The following is a 16,456-nucleotide window of genomic DNA, read 5'->3' as shown; positions in this document are numbered from 1 at the left end:
GCCCCCGGGTCCCGGTGCCATTCTCCCCCTTCCTCTCCTCTAACAGCATCCCTAGGGGCCTGTCTTTAAAAAATGCTTTTTCTATCCCTTTGCCATCTGAAATAGTGCCAAGCACAGAAAAGGCACAAACTAGATATTCTTGCTGTGTTGCTGGTGAATAACCAGTTTCATGAGTTAGGAGTAATAGTAATAAAGAGAGACCTCATATTGCACTGACTCTGTGCCAAGCACTGTTCTGTGCCTTCTCCACGTTGCACCTCCTTCAATCCTCACAAAGCCCTCCGAGGCAGTAACTGTTACCCCTAGTCTACAGATGATGGACCATCTGTGTGACAAGGGACTTGCTTCAACTCATGTACCTAGGTGGGCTCCAGTCTCTGCTTTGACTGCTATGCTTGGGTGCATTTCAAAATGAGAATGGGATATTGGTCATAAACGTATTCAGTAAGCACTTATTAATGCCCATTACATAAACAAAACTATACGTTAGTCTCCACTTATCCTCGAGGGATATGTTCTGAGATCTCCAGTGGCTGCCTGAAACCACAGATAGTACAGAGCCCTATATATACTATGTTTTTTCTGTACATACATAACTACGATATGGTTTAATTTATAAATTAGGCACAGTTAAGAGATAAATAATAGCTAATAAAATAGAACCGTTACAACAATACTGTATGAAAGCTATGTGAATGAGGTTTCTCTCTCAAAATACCTTACTGTATAGTGCTTGCCTGTCTTTAGACCTTGGCTGACCACAGGTAACTGAAACTGGGGATAAGGGGGACTACCGTACTCTTAGACACCACTTCATTCCGCCGCTCATCCACGCACTCCTCCACCCTCCCAGCTACACACACATTTACTGAACGTTGTGTACCACGCAGTGTGCCAGCTAAAAGGGCTTTATTCTGGCACAGCACTGATAGCTGCTATTGAATGAGGACTGGGATACTTGGGGGTACATAGGAGAGTCACCAAACTCTCAGCCGTGTTCCAACCACGGGGAGACCTGCTTGGGCTGGTTTGCTGCTGTGGTATCTATGCACTTTCCCAGGCACCAGTCATGGGAAAAGCTGGAGGAGCCAGCTGGAGAAGTGCACAGGCCGTGTTTATGTGATGCATCCTTGCTAAGCTCCTCTCTCTTCCCTTCACTATTTGGAGCCCAAGATAACTGTACAGTTTCAAAGTCTGGGGATTTCAAAAGAATACAGTGGCAAGGCTAGGTGATAGCAGCTGACTGCACAGTCATGCATCGCTTGATATGGGATACATGGTTAGGCTGCTTTGTCATGCAAACATCAGAGTGTATTTACACAAACCTAGCTGCGACAGCCTACTATATACCTAGGCTATGTGGTAGGGCCTACTGCTCCTAGGTTGCAACTGAACAGCATGTGATGATACTGAATACTGTAGGCAACCGTGGCACAATGGAAAGTATCTGTGTGTCTAAACAGAAAAGTGCAATGAAAATGTGGCATTATAATCTCATGGCATTATAATCTTAGAGTCTCTGCAGTTCGTCCCTGGTGTTACTCAGTGCATGCTGTAGTTAGGTTTTTACCCCAGGAAAGTAAGTGCAGACCAAGGGTAAGAGTGCAGTTTAGAGATGACATGACCTCCGTGCCTGGAAGGTGGAAGTTATAGACAGCAAGTAAAATGGAAATGAAAAAGAGCCCCACAATCTACAGTTTCACCCAGTCAGGAAGGGAACTGGGCAGGAAATTCAGGAAGTGATGATAATTGAGCTAATCCAAAAGGAATAAGGAGCCTGATATTATCCTGGAAAGAAGGGGCCCTGTAAGCGGAGGCCCTCGTTTCGTGCCTACTTTCTGCTGTAAACACGGGAGGCTGTCCCTGCATATCCATGCAGCAGCCCAGAGGCGGGACAGGGGCAGACTCACCAAAGAATCCGCAATCTCCTTGAGGGTGTAGTCTGTTCCAACAGCTAAGATAATTTTGGCATCGGGGGTGATAGTAACACAGTTGTAGCTGCAAGACTTGAGCACGCATTCTGTCTCTCTCTTTCCTGTGGACAGATTCCATTCATACACAGCACCATCTGTGCCACCAGAAATCAGTTTGCTATCATCTGCATTCCACGCAATTGAGCGAATCTGCAGGAGACAAAGATACCCAGTGCAGAAGGTATGCACACACCCCCTAACATTTAAAAGGGTGCAGACTCCTCAGGTGCTCCCCTAGATGGAGCAGAATGTCCTTTCCTGCTGTAGAACCTTCTGTCAGCACAAAATGTAGCTTCTTGGGAATGCTAACATTCTGTTTTCTATGATGCTTGCAAATTACTGAAGATGAAACACTCCCATAATCTTTTTCACTTTATGAATGTTAAAGACTGAATCATACAGGTTTCTTAATGCTAGAACCAACAAATTATTTAATTATATGTTCACAGAATCTTCGAAAATAGCCCAGAGAGAGTGGACTTCTGGAATGGATGGGTAAGGACCTCAATTTGACTTTCTCTCCGACAATGTAGGTTAAATGGTAAATATGATTAAAAAAAACCACACACACACTCATTTAAAGTCTCTAGAAGGCTGAGTGCAGCGGCTCACACCTGTAGCTCACACACTTTGGAAGGCTGAGGTGGGAGGATCCCTTGAGCCCAGCAGTTTGAGAACAGCCTGGGTAACATAGTGAGACCTTGTCTTTATAAAAACAAAAATAATAAGCTGGGCATGGTGGCATGTGCCTGAGGCAGGAAGATGGCTTGAGCTGGAGAGGCTGAGGTGGCAGTGAGCTGTGAGAGTACCACTGCACTCTGGCCTCAGTGACAGAGTAAGACCCTGTCTAAAATAAATAAAATGTCTTTAGAAATTGTCCTCAGGGAACAGAGCAAATAGAAAAACATTTACTCAAGAAAATCTACTCAATCCCGGTAAGAACAGAGTCTGCAGCATTTGAGCCATGATTTACTCTGTTACGGCCTTAGCTCCAGAAACTTTGCTGCTGTGCACACGGGGCAGGTGTGGCCAAGGCAAGGGACTCCTTCTCCCCATAGCTTGGGCTATGGTTTCAGTCCAGAAAGGCAAACTGCTGGGATTTCTTATTCTTACCCTAGCCCCATGTGGCAGAAGCTCTATTCCAAGCAGGTGTGGCCAAGAGAGCCCAGATTCTCTTCCCCACCGCCCATCCTCACTTGTTGGAAGAAGCTCCACTCCAAGTTCAACATACTGAGAATAACCGTGGCCCAATTATTCCTGACCCAGTTTGCTCAAAGGATGAAAGTTCCAAGCCATGAAGGGCAAGCCAGAAAGACCAGGGGCTTACACACAGGCAGGCGCACGCATGTGCGCACACATATACACGCACATACACACACGCACATACACACACCTCAAGTGTCACTGACAGAAGTGAGGATGTTACTCCTGGAAAAGCAGGTCCCTGCATCAGCTCTGGTGCAGTGAGGCAAACATTCTGCCCATGGGAAAGTCAGGTGCTAAGACAGGGAGCTCTGCTTGAGGGGACTGACTTTATTTGGAATAGAACATGGAAAAGTCCATGCCTGTGGACACTTTCTAAAACAATGGAGATCTTAGCGGAAAGTGATTAAGAGGAGGCTGATAACTCTAGGCTGTAAGCAAAATGATATAGAGCAGTGGAATTTTGACAGAGATAACATGGAAAAGAGACAGTGAAAAAGAGCTCTTCAGGGATAACAGACAACTCTAGGGGCTGGAAGGCCTTGTGTATGTGTTAGGTTGTACTGATTCAGGTGCAGAGTGGGATGTGGGGAAAACTTGAAAGCATCTCCTAAGCTTACACAAAGACCTGTTAACACAGGGCAGAGTCTCACTGGCACAATGGGCCTACCAAACACAACAGCCTACCAAACGCTGAGCAGTAAGCTCTCCCGACCCAGGGGCATCTCCTAGGAGGTCAGGCTTAAAAATGAAATCATATTCAGCCCTCGCAGCCTGGAAGACTGTGTGCATGCCCAAGGCTGTACCCCCTTATGTACAATCAGAGAGGGGACATCCAAACTACCAGTCTCTAGCTGAACTTGATGCAAAAGCCATTAACTCTCTGAACTACGATAGCAATTTCCAAGCCACACATAAATCTGGTAGAAAAAGGTAAAATTCTAATTGGCTGAGGGAGTTCATGTACAATCTGTAAATAATAAGCAGCTTAGGCAACTCATGGGCAGCCCTAGGTAGCCAGGCCAAAAGAAAAAAATGAAAAATATCTGCGTTTAAGGATATGAGAGGCTGCACACTACAGGGAAACAGACTACAGAATTATCTCAGCCAAGTCACTAAACAGATAATCAGCCAGCTAACCAACAACAACCTCTTTCGGGGGCACATATCAGAACTGCTACAACATATTGTCTAAAATATTCAGCCTACAAAAAATTGAAACATAAACAAACAAATAAATGTGACCAGTAAGAAAAAGAAAGAAAAAAAGCATTCGGGCAATAGAAATTGCCTTTGAAGGGGCCCAGATGGTAGATTTTGTAAAGACTTCAAAGTAGTTAATACAAATATGTTCAATGAACTAAAGGAAACTATGCTTAAATAATTAAAGGAAGGTATGATGACAAGTCTCATCAAATACAGAATATCAATAAGAAGACAAAATATTTTAAAAATCGAGTGGAAATTCTGGAGTTGAAAAGTACAATAACCAAAATGAAAAATTCACCAGAAGGGCTCAACAGTACATTTAAGCTGACAAACTTGAAATAGATCAACAGAGATTGTGCAATATCTGAAGAACAAAGAGAAACAATAATTAAGAAAAACTAACATCAACAGAGGTTCAGAGAAATGTGGGCAACCACTAAATGCACCCACATATGTGTACGGTATGTAATGGGAACACTAGGAGAGGAAAGAAAAACTGAAAAAATATTAAGATACATAATCCTGAAAAATCTCAAATTTGTTCAAAAACATAAACCTACACATCCAAGAAATACAATAAACTCCAAGTAGGATAAATGCAAAGAAATCTAGATCCAGACACATCAAAAATAAAATATTGAAAGCCAAAGATAAAATATTGAAAGCCAGCTGGGCACAGTGGCTCACACCAGTAATCCCAGCACTTTGGGAGGCCAAAGTGGGCAGATCATGAGATCAAGAGATCAAGACCCTCCAAGCTAACATAGTGAAACCCCGTTTCTAGTAAAAATACAAAAATTAGCTGGGCATGGTGGTGTGCACCTGCAGTCCCAGCTACTTGGGAGGCTGAGGCAGGAGAATCACTTGAACCTGGGAGGTGGACGTTGCAGTGAGCCAGGATCGCGCCACTGCATTCCAGCTTGGCAAAAGAGCAAGACTCTGTCTCAAAAAAAATAAGAAAGAAAAGAAAATACTAAAAGCCCTAAGAGAAAAATGATTAATCACACAACATCTAGCTTCTCTCAGAAACAAAGGAGGCCAGAAGGCAGTAGGAGACATATGCAAAGTACTGAGAGTAGGAAAAAAAACCTTACATCCAGCAAAACCATATTTTCATATTTTAAACATGAAGATAAATATGAACATAAAGATATTCTCAGATAAAATCTTACAAAATTTTTTACTAGAAGATCTGCCTTCCAAGAAATAGTAAAGAAAGTCCTTCATGCTGAAAGCAGATAACCAGACAGTACCGTGAATTCATATCAAACAATCCAAAGCACAGTAGAGGTAATCATGCAGGTAATGAAGAAATAGTATAATTGCATATTGTACCTTCTTTATTCCCTAAGCTGATTTAAAAAGCAACTGCATATATATGCAAAAGTACTATATATAGAGCCTATCATTTGGCTTATAACATGTAGAAATGTAATAAATAGAATATATTTGACCAGAACAGTACAAAGGTGATGTAGGAGTAAAGCTTTACTGGGTTAAGAAAATGACACCAGATGTAGCTCAGATCCACAAGAAGAAATGAAAAGAACCAAAAGGGTAAGCAAGAAGGTTTAGAAATGTACACTTGCTCTCAGTGTTTTCTCTCAGCTTCTTTAAAAGACCTAATAAGATTATATAAATTAATAATTATCAACAATGTATTGCTGGGTTTGTAACAGATAAAGATGTAACGGGGGTAACAACAGTACAACAAAGGGTAGGACTAAATGGAGCTATGTAAGAGTAAAGTTTCTACATTTCACTGGAACTAAGTCAGTAAATATTTGAAGTCCATTTTTTTGAAGTTGTTTTTCTTCTTTAACCTGTTAATATAGTGAACTACAATACTTTTTGAATGGCAAACCAGCCTTGCATTACTAGAATAAATCCCATTTGGTAGTGAGGTCTAGTTCTTTTCATCTATTGCTGGATTCAATATGTTAATACTTTACTGAGGATTTTTGAGTCTATGTTTGTGAGGAATATTGATCTGTAGTTTTCTATATCTCTATGTATCAAAAACCATAAATTCACATTGATACTTCCAATTGCAATTCAACCACAATGTTCACTGTTGCCTCTGCCCCTTTACATATTTGTAACTCCCTTCTCCAACTGTGAAAGACCTACCTCCCATTATCTTTGATATATTTGCTTATTTTCTCACTCTACCCATAAATAACCAATCTCCCAACCCACTGGACACCCCTTTGGGTATCTCCATGACTCCAACCCTGTCAGCCATGTCTTTAGCTCCTTTGTCAGCCCATCCCCACCTCTTAAATGGCATTTTCTAATTGTTTGTAACCATTCCATAAAAAATGCACTTTTAAAAATATAGAGAACTTATTTCCAACAACATTCCTAGATTCACTGATTTCATTAGTGTTTCTGAACATTCTTTGAATTTTCTGCATACCCAATCATGTTGTCTGTTAACAGTTTAATTTCTTCACTTCCAATCTTTATACCTTATATTTCCTTTTCTTACTTTAGTGCACTCGTTTAGGACTCAGTAAAAGGCTCACAGAAAGCACCACATTGTTCTCAACTCAGAGGGATGCTTTCATAATTTCATGATTAAGTATACCACTTGTTGTAGGTTTTCTGTAAATATCTCATATAAAATTTAGAAAGTTCCCCATTATCTCTAGTTTGTTAAGTGTTTTTTAAAAACATCATGAATATGACTAGAATTTGTTCTTAAAATTTTTTAGAACAAAAATTTGTTGAAAAATTGTTCCAAAACATTTTTTCAATATTTGTTTTACTTTATTTAGCAAATAAATGTTAATTTTTTTCAATTTTTATTGTATCTGCATTTACAGAGGTAAGCATCTGATTATTCTTTTATGTTTATGCGGTACAGTACATTAATTGATTTCAAAACCTAAAACAACTTTGCATTCCTGAAATAATCCCATCTTCGTCATGTTGTATTATCTTTTTAACATATTGCTGGACTGGTCTGATGATGTTTTATTTAGGACTTTTCTATCTGTGTTCATGAAAAAGACTAACTTATTATTAGTTTTATTCTTGTGGTATCTTTGACAGATTTTTGTTATTACAATTATGTTGGCCTCATAGAACAGAACTGGAAAGTATTTCTTCTTTCTCCAATTCTCTAAAACAGTGTTTTTCAAGATTAGTGTGTTATTTTTTTTTTTCCTTAAATGTTGATAAAATTCTCCAGTGATAAGATCTGGGCCTAGAGTTTTCTTTGTAGAAACACTTTAAGTTACAGATTCAATTTTTATAGGAATTTTTCAGTTTCATCTATACATTCAACTGTATTTGCATAAAGTTATTTTTAATAGCCTTGCAGTTTTTTTTTTTTTTTCACTCTGTAGCCCAGGGTGGAGTGCAGTGGCGCAATCTCAGCTCACTGCAACTTCCACCTCCCAGGTTTAAGTGATTCTCCTGCCTCAGCCTCCTGAGTAGCTGGGGTTACAGATGTGCACCACCACACCTGACTAATTTTTGTATTTTTAGTAGAGATGGGGTTTCACCACGTTGGCCAGGCTGGTCTCAAAGTCCTGATCTCAAGTGATCCACCTGCCTCAGCCTCCCAAAGTGCTGAGATTACAGGTGTGAGTGACCATGCCCAGCCCCCTTTCAGATCTTCTTAATGTCTATAAGACCTTTATTAATATCCCTTTTTATTGGTTATTGGTATCTCCTCACTTTTACTTTTTTCTTGATCAGTCATGCCAAAGGTTTGTCCATTTCATGTTTTTAAAGAATCAAAATTTTTTTCTGATGACCTTTTGTATGTTTTCTATTTCATTAACTTCTGCTCTTATCTTTACTATTTCCTGCCTTTTATTTTATTTGAATTTAATTTGCTATTTTTTTTCTAACTTCTTGAGATGGATGCTTATGTATCTTTTTTTCATTTCCAACGCAGTATATGTATTTAAAGCTATAAATTTCCCTGTATGCACGGCTTTAGCTTCATCCTGTATCCGTATTTGTAAAAAATGTTATACATGTAATTCTAACACATACCCCTAATTAGAAACCAGTGTTTTAAGTACTTGTAAAGTGATGAAACAAATGGCTGTTTCCTGGACTGGTGAGGTAGGGCATCAGAATCACTTTCTGGGCTTTCATTTGCATCTCCACAGTCACTTAAAGACTAATCACACTGTTTAAGGTGAAGGAGGCTCAGGAGCTTTCATTAATAATGCCTGTGTTACTTGAGAGGAGGCAGGAGAATTGCTTGAACTCAGGAAGTGGAGGTTGCAGTGAGCCGAGATCGCACCACTGCACTCCAGCCTGGGTGACAGAGTGACACTCCGACTCAAAAACAAACAAGAATGCTTGTGTTTACCTAGCACTTTCACTTCCCACACATGTTTACTTTTCCTTATTATGGGGGGATCTCACAAGGTTTGAAGTTCAATGAAATATTCTGGTGGACATATGAAAATGGGGACGGAACCATATACTCAATGACCTACTATTTGCTAAAGTCAATGGTCGGTTTTGGACTTTACATGACCTCCCTCTGATATCTAGTACCACTGACCACTTCAACCTTTCAGAAATTGTTTAGTTCCTTGGCTTCTTTGAGACAATTATCTGATTCCAAGTTCTCCTTGTATCTTCATTTTCAGTCTTTCATTGGCTCCTCTTCTTTCATCAGTCTCTTAAATGTTGGTCTCCCCTCTCCTGTCCAATGTTCTTCTCAGATTCCACATCGGCCCTTGGTGATCTAATGTATGCCTCTGACATCCTCTACTCTCTAATTCCCCAAATCTTCATATTCAGCCCTGACTTCTCTCATGACTGCCACACACACACACACCACCACACTTCTGGGCACATCAAATATAACATGGCCAAAATGGAACTCAATCTCTTTCTTCTCTCTGCCTCCGCTACTAAAGTCATGGTTTAGTTCCTAACCCAACTTTCACCTTCATGTCCTAGCTGCTCTCCATCACTCCAATTTTCTTCCACTCTAATCGTTCCTCAGTATTGTTTAGAGAGTTACTTTTCCGATCTCGTTACTTTCTCGCTTAAATCCTTTCCTTTTCACTGTTTCTCGTTACCTAGAGGCTAAAGTCCAATTCCTTGGCATGGCACACACTACCTTCTACGATGCAGCCCATCTTTCCTACTCCCTCTTTATCATCACTCAAATGTGTCCAGTGTTCCAGCCATATGAACCAAAGAGCACCATCCTACTTCATGCCTCCACTTCATCATCGCCAACAAGTCCTTCTGCCTAGAATGTCTCTCTTTTCCAGTGGCCTCTTCTCTCCAAATTCATCTGCTGACTTCTTCTTACCCTTTTCACGCCTATCCCTCTTAATCATGCCTCACATCTAATCTACGACTCTAGGACCTAATGATTTATATTCTTTTGTTCTTTTTTTTTTTTTTTCAGACAGGGTCTCACTCTGTCACCCAGGCTGGAGTGCAATGGTGTGATCACGGACCTTGCATCCTTGATCTCCTGGGCCCAAGTGATCCTCCCACCTCAGCCACCCAAGTAACTGGGACCACAGGTGTGTGCCACCACACGTGGCTAATACTTTTTACTTTTTGTAGAGCCAGGGTCTCCCCATGTTGCTCAGGCTGGTCTTGAACTCCTGAGTGCAAGTGATCCTCCTGCATCAGCTTCCCAAAGTGCTCAGATTACAGGCATAAGCCACCATGATTTTACTTTCTAAAATCATTTGAATCCATCCACTTCTCCCTAACTGTACCACCACTACTATTATCTATGGTGTAGATATCCACAATAGCCTCCTTACCATTTCTACCCTCGCCCCCTCTAATAGTGTTCACTCTGCAGCCAAAATAATCCTTTAAAATGCAAATCTGGTCACATCATTCTCTGTCCTGAAAGTCTTCAATGATTTCAAGGAACAAGAAGGATAAAGTATAAAATCCTCATAAGGCCTACAAGTTTCCATGCATTTGCGCCCCTGTGACCTCTCCAATCTCAGTCCCTCTTTCCCTATGGTTTATACTGGTTCCACGTTCCAGGCCCACAGACTTTCACTTCCTCTGACACATCTCAGGTCTTTGGATCCTCATCTACAGTGATTATCCCCACCAGTTTTGTCTGATGAACTCCTACTCACTCTTATAGGACCAACCCTTTGCAAATACAGCCACCTAAAGTATGCTACCCACTTCATTATTTCCTATTTTTTTTTTTTTTTTTTTTGAGATGGAGTTTTGCTCTCGTTGCCCAGGCTGGAGTGCAATGGCGTGATCTCGGCTCATTGCAACCTCCACCTCCAGGGTTCAAGTGATTCTCCTGCCTCAGCCTCCTGAGTAGCTGGGATTAAAGGCATGCACCACCACACTCAGCTGATTTTGAATTTTTAGTAGAGATGGGGTTTCTCCATGTTGGTCAGGCTGGTCTTGAACTCCTGACCTCAGGTGATCCACCTGCCTCAACCTTCCAAAGTGCTGGGATTACAGGCATGGGCCACTGCGCCCGGCCCATTATTTCTCATATAACAACACCAGGTTTTTCTTTCAGTGGAACTGCAATTAGTAATTACATTTGTCTGTGCATTTGTTTTAATGTCTCTTTCCCCAAACAGACAGTGAACCCATGAGGAAAGGAACCACCTCTTTTGTTCACCTGTATCCCACTGGCTGGCTGGATGCTTGGCCCTGTGCCCCTTGTTTCCCCGGACACTGTTCAGTTACTTACCTTCCCTGTGTGTCCTTTCAGGCTTAAGATGTTCTCTAGGTTCGTGGTGGTGTAAATGTGAATCACATTTCCATTGACTGCAGCAAACAGGTGACCTCCGTTGCTAAAGGAACACTAGGGAAAGACAGCAAGAGAGCAAGCAAGTGGGAAGTGAGCAGTCTAATTAGAAGCTACAGTCAAGAGTCGCTTTTCCTAATGAGTTCAGGCTGAGACTATGTGTGAGGGGTGGGAGTGGGGGGTAAGGTACAAATGAGACTGAGGGGTGGCTGACAATTTCAGACACTTTCACTATTCCTGCAATTCATAGTGGCCAGATGCTGACGCTGCCAGGCCCACAAATCATGAAGCTGTTTGGACCACAAGCAATCATTTCGCCTGTAGAAGCACATTTCAGAGCTGGGGAAGTAATTCCTGAAATCATTGCCTTGTTTCTGCAAGTCATCTCGGGGAAAGTTCCTGAGCTCTTCACTGCCTCCCACCATTCATGCTTCGTTTGCCCTGGCTCCTCCCAATCTCCAACCTCACCTCCCCAGTTGTGACTGATTCTGAAATTACTTTTCCTTTAAAATATTTGTTAATGCTCCACAGTTACACAGGACTTATCATGGGGGATCTCACAAGGTTTTAGGTTCGGTGAAATATTCTGGCAGACATAAGAAATGGGGATGGAACCATATACTCAATAAGGTCGCTGGGAAAAGAACTGGATTTCCCCTCCCTGTCTTTTTAAGCCACTATAGTTCTCCAAGACAGATTTTGGTCCCACCTCCCCAGATCATGTTAGTTCCTAATTTTTCAGCTATGGCTTTCTAAGAAACTGGACTTTGTCTCCAGCGGATTTTTTACCTCTCTGGATCCCCTAACAGAGTATTCTTTGAAAGAACGTATATCATCAAGGAGTAGATTCATGAGGCGTAGTTTGTCAGCAAACCCTACTGCAATAAAGTGTCCAGATGGATGAAGGCTGATGGAATATGCCTCTTCTTGGTATCCCTTATATAGTTCCAGAGTGCTGTGAAAAAGATCAATTACTGAATTATAAACCTAGCTCACTAAATCCCTCCAGTCATCCACTGTATCTGATATATACTGTCATCAGAGTATTTGAAATATACTACTGTTTGCAATGATTGGTTCCTCTCTTTTCTAGATTTTGGTTATTAGGGGATAATGTCCAGCATGGAGTTTGGTGGGTAGGGAGACTGGCCAAGGTGTTGTCTAGCAATACTGAAGACAAAGCTCTGTTTAGATTCCAAAATTCATGAATATTGTCTAAGTATTTTTTCCCCAGAAGCCCCAGAAGTTGTACATAAGAACAAAGGAAACAGTGGGGGCTGGGGGTCTCTCTAGGGTTGGAGATTCCCAGGAAAGCTGTGCCAAAAGGCAAAATCAGAAGGAGCTGGGGGTGGTTGGGATAGTGATGTCCTCAGAGAAAGAGGAGGAAGAAAGGCTCCATGAAGCAAAGCGCAGTTCCTGTGGGAAACAAGGGGATAGGAGAGCTGGAGGGACACAGGAGTTTATGTAAGAAGGTGAGAGACTGAGTGTTATCTTCATGTCCCCTTCGTGTCTGGCATGTGGTAAGCATTAAATAAACCACAAAGTAGTTTTCTAGCCCATGCGAGAGTGAGAAACAGGTAGGCTGACTTGATTTTTAAAAACTCCTTTCCAACTGAAAGCTTTTAAGTAATTAAATTTTGGAACACTATAATTAAAATAATTCACATAAACAAATTAACATCTGGAATCTTGCATATGAAAGTAGGCAAGCCTCTCACTCCTTACTTTGTTTCATAATTCCAAACGCGGACGGATTGATCCAGAGAACAGGTGGCTATGAAGGGTTTTCGGATGCAGGTAGCTAGACCGGTGATGGGTGCTGAGTGTAATGGACATGTCAAATACTCAAAGTGAGCAGCCTCCCTCTAGAGAAAGCATAACAAGATCCACAGAGTAAGCAATGTCAGCTCTAATTGGTTCCCATAAACATTAATTAGACTGGGTGCACAGGAATCAGGCTGTAAACTGTGTGACTATTATGCATATTTTCCTGAGCCAATATTATTTTTAACATTATTTTAATGCCAGTAAAATATTTTCTTCTATGGATATCTTAGAATTTAATTTAGCTCTTCCTCTACCGTAGGAACATTTAAGTGGCTTCCAATTTTTGTTATTTATTATAGGAATGATACTAGACTAAATATCCTTGCATGAGTATTTGTGTCTCTCTCTCATTACTTCCTTAGCACACATTTCTAGAAGTGGAAAACTGGGAAAAATTGTATGAATGATTTTCAAGGATCTGGATAAGTAATGCCGAGTTTCTCCCTGGAGAGACTGTACTAATTATCACCAGTAGCAAATGAGAGTTGGATGGATGATTTTAAGTTGACATGCATCCTGCTGCACTGATTATGTAGGTTACAGATGTCTGTCTTCAGAGGCATTGTTTTTGGAACACCTGAATGAGGAATGACAGTTGGGAAATTTAATGAGATGTACATATTTAGGTCTGTTCACAAGCCAAGATAAAGGCTAAGATTTTTTTCAAATCCTGGCCCTCTGCCACTTATAAATTTATCTGCATCCACTCAGTCCTACCCTAGTGTCTCCCATCCAAGTACTAACCAGGCCCAACCCCGCTTAGCTTCTGAGATCAGACAAGATCAGGTGCACTCAGGATGGTAGGCTATAGACCCTACTACCTCAAATAAAGAGATGCTATCCTGGATGGGGGGCAGGCACAGGTTATTGTTATCCTTCTCCATCTGTTACCCTTTCTTTCTCCAATATCTTCAACCTGCCTGTCTCTATGAGCACATTCCTATGAGCTTTTATACACTCAGATCTCTGTTGTCTTAAAAACAAAAGGAATGCTCTCTCTTACCCCTCTGCCTGAGGAGTCATGTAATGATGGGGAATCACACAAGCAGACTTACTGGTTTCATTGCAAACGCATGACCACAAACCTCCAGTGGGCATTTAACCCTGCCTGGTAACTCTACCATATTTTTCAATAAGTTCACACTCTAAACATCCAAGATAAGTATTTCATACTATTTATTCTCTGTTTTCAAACGTTCCAACCTTTTTCTTCCAATCCTGAATCTCATCTGATGACATTATCTCTTATTTCCTTGGTTTCTGTGTCTTTGTTTGCTTTATTTTGCATCTCAGAAGCAGACTTGCGGAGATTCATCATAAATTCATATAAGACAAATTTTATTTTATTTCACTCCTTTCTTTCTCAGTTTTCACTTCTGTTCCTCCCTACTATAAGTAGGCATCAACAAATGGATTTCATGTATGTCATTGACTATATACATATGTGTTTTATATTTCTATAAATGACACTGTGCTTCAGATCTCATTCTGTACTTTTTTACTTTCTTCTCATCACTATATTTTTAAGGAATTGCCTATGTTGCGGTATGTATAATTTATTGCTTCTAACTGGTGTTTTATATTCTACAGTACGCATCCAGCTACTTTACTTCTCCATTACCACTAGGGATGAACATGTGGATTATCTTCACCCCATTGCTACAAACACTACAGTGAATATCTTTGTCCATGTTCTTTAATGGCTCTGTAGGATCAGACTCCTGGTATGTATCCAGTGCAGACTACTAGATGACAAGGTACATGCATTCTCTATTTGACCAAGAACTATCAGATTCCTTGCTAGAATCGCTGTATCAGTTTACACTCCCATTATCACCATGCTAGGATTGTCATTCTCCCCATCCTTAGACATCTATGGTGATAACTGGATTTTTAATTTTTGACAATATAATCATGAAATTTCTTGTAAAGAAGCATCTCAGAGTTGTTTTAATTTGCATTTTTCTGTTCTTAGGCAACAAAATTCCCTATGACAGCACCCAAAGGCTTGAAATTAGCCATTCCAAGTGCGTTTTAAAAAATCAAAGGAAACCATATATAAAGCAGTAAAGAGAGAAATGATGTGCATCAAATAGAGAAGAATATAAGGATCTCATCAATACAGGGATAGAACTATAAGAGAACAGAAATTCTGGAGTTGAAAAGTACAACTGAAATGAAAAATCCAGTAGAGGTGCTCAAGAGTAGATCTGAACTGGCAGAAGAATTAGTGAACTTTATAGATCAATAAAGATTAAGCAATTTGAAGAACAGAGAGGAAAAAGAATTAAAAATTTACAGAGCCTCAGAAAAATGTGAGATACCATTAAGCATACCAACTAATTCATAATGGATCTTATATAAAGAAAATCCTAAGGAATTCACTAAAAAACTAATAAAATTTGGATATTTCTCTCCTCCAAATCTCATGTTGAAATGTAATCCCCAGTGTTGAAGGTGGGACCTGGTGGGAGGTGCATGGATCATTGGGGCATATCTTTCATGAATGGCTTAGTGACATCCCCTGGGTGATGAGTGATTCATGAGAGATCTGGTTGTTTAACAGTGTGTGGAACCTCATCTCCCTCTCTTGCTCCTGCTTTTGCCATGTGATGTGCCCACTCCCCCTTCATCTTCCACCATGATTGTAAGCTTCCTGAATCTCTACCAGAAGCAGATGTCAGCACCATGCTTCCTGTACACCCTGCAGAAGCATGAGCCAATTAAACCTCTTTTCTTTTCTTTTTAAGGAAAGAAAAAAAAATGAGTAAAAGAGAGGAAGAAAGAGGAAGAGAAAGAGGGAGGGTGAACGAAAATATTGCTTTATTCTGAAAAAAAAAATGGGTATTAATAATGGCCAATCAATGTTTCATTTAAACCTATGAGTAGGTGTGATGTGGTATTGACAAGAATGTATATTTTGTGTATTTGAAGTGGAGAGCTCTATAAATATTTATTAAGTTTACTTGTTCTGGATCTGAGTTCAAGTCCTTAATATCCTTATTAATTTTCTGTCTCATTGAGTCTAAGTCTCTATGTATCTGGGTGTTAGGATCGTTAGCTCTTCTTGTTGCATTGATCCTTTTACCACTATATCTTTGTTGCTTTAAAATCTATTTTATCTGATACGAGAATTGCAACTCCTGCTTTTCATTTATTTATTTATTTATTTTTGCTCTCCATTTGGTTGGTAAATCTTTCTCCATCCCTTTGTTTTGAGTCTTTGTGTATCCTTGCATGTGAAACAGGTCTGGATGTAACATGCCATTGGGTTTTGGCTGTGTCTTTTGATTGGGGGAATTTAGTCGATTTAAATTTAGGGTTACTGCCATTTGATGTTAACTGGCTGTTTGATCCATTCGTTGATGTAAATTCTTCTTTATGTTGGTGCTCTTTACTTTTTGGTATATTTTTAGAAAGGCTAATACTGGTTGTTTCTTTCTGTGTGTAATGCTTCTTTCAGAAGCTCTTACAGAGCAGGCCTGGTGGCAATAAAATCTCT

At 40.4% G+C, this 16,456-nt stretch overlaps 2 protein-coding genes across 7 annotated transcripts in view; one reads left to right on the top strand and one right to left on the bottom strand.

The window, feature by feature from the left end:
- The window catches only part of EBNA1BP2 (EBNA1 binding protein 2), a 108,591-nt gene that overhangs the window by 63,769 nt on the left and 28,366 nt on the right, over positions 1-16,456 (top strand). For both annotated transcript variants that reach the window (XM_078331435.1, XM_078331434.1), the window contains 2 exons: positions 2,046-2,154; positions 2,423-2,468. The gene's annotated coding sequence lies outside the window, so the exon portion shown is untranslated. The remainder of the gene's footprint in view (positions 1-2,045; positions 2,155-2,422; positions 2,469-16,456) is intronic.
- Positions 1-16,456, bottom strand: part of CFAP57 (cilia and flagella associated protein 57) — an 85,601-nt gene that overhangs the window by 49,239 nt on the left and 19,906 nt on the right. For all 5 annotated transcript variants that reach the window (XM_009001048.3, XM_017974620.4, XM_035251080.3 and 2 more), the window contains 4 exons: positions 12,853-12,992; positions 11,917-12,082; positions 11,071-11,184; positions 1,911-2,123 (listed from right to left, as the gene is read on the bottom strand). In XM_009001048.3, the coding sequence (XP_008999296.1) occupies positions 1,911-2,123; positions 11,071-11,184; positions 11,917-12,082; positions 12,853-12,992 (633 nt within the window). The remainder of the gene's footprint in view (positions 1-1,910; positions 2,124-11,070; positions 11,185-11,916; positions 12,083-12,852; positions 12,993-16,456) is intronic.

Source organism: Callithrix jacchus, chromosome 7 (genome assembly GCF_049354715.1).
Source record: "Callithrix jacchus isolate 240 chromosome 7, calJac240_pri, whole genome shotgun sequence".
NCBI lineage: Eukaryota > Metazoa > Chordata > Mammalia > Primates > Cebidae > Callithrix > Callithrix jacchus.
This window is presented reverse-complemented; position numbering and strand designations above follow the sequence as displayed.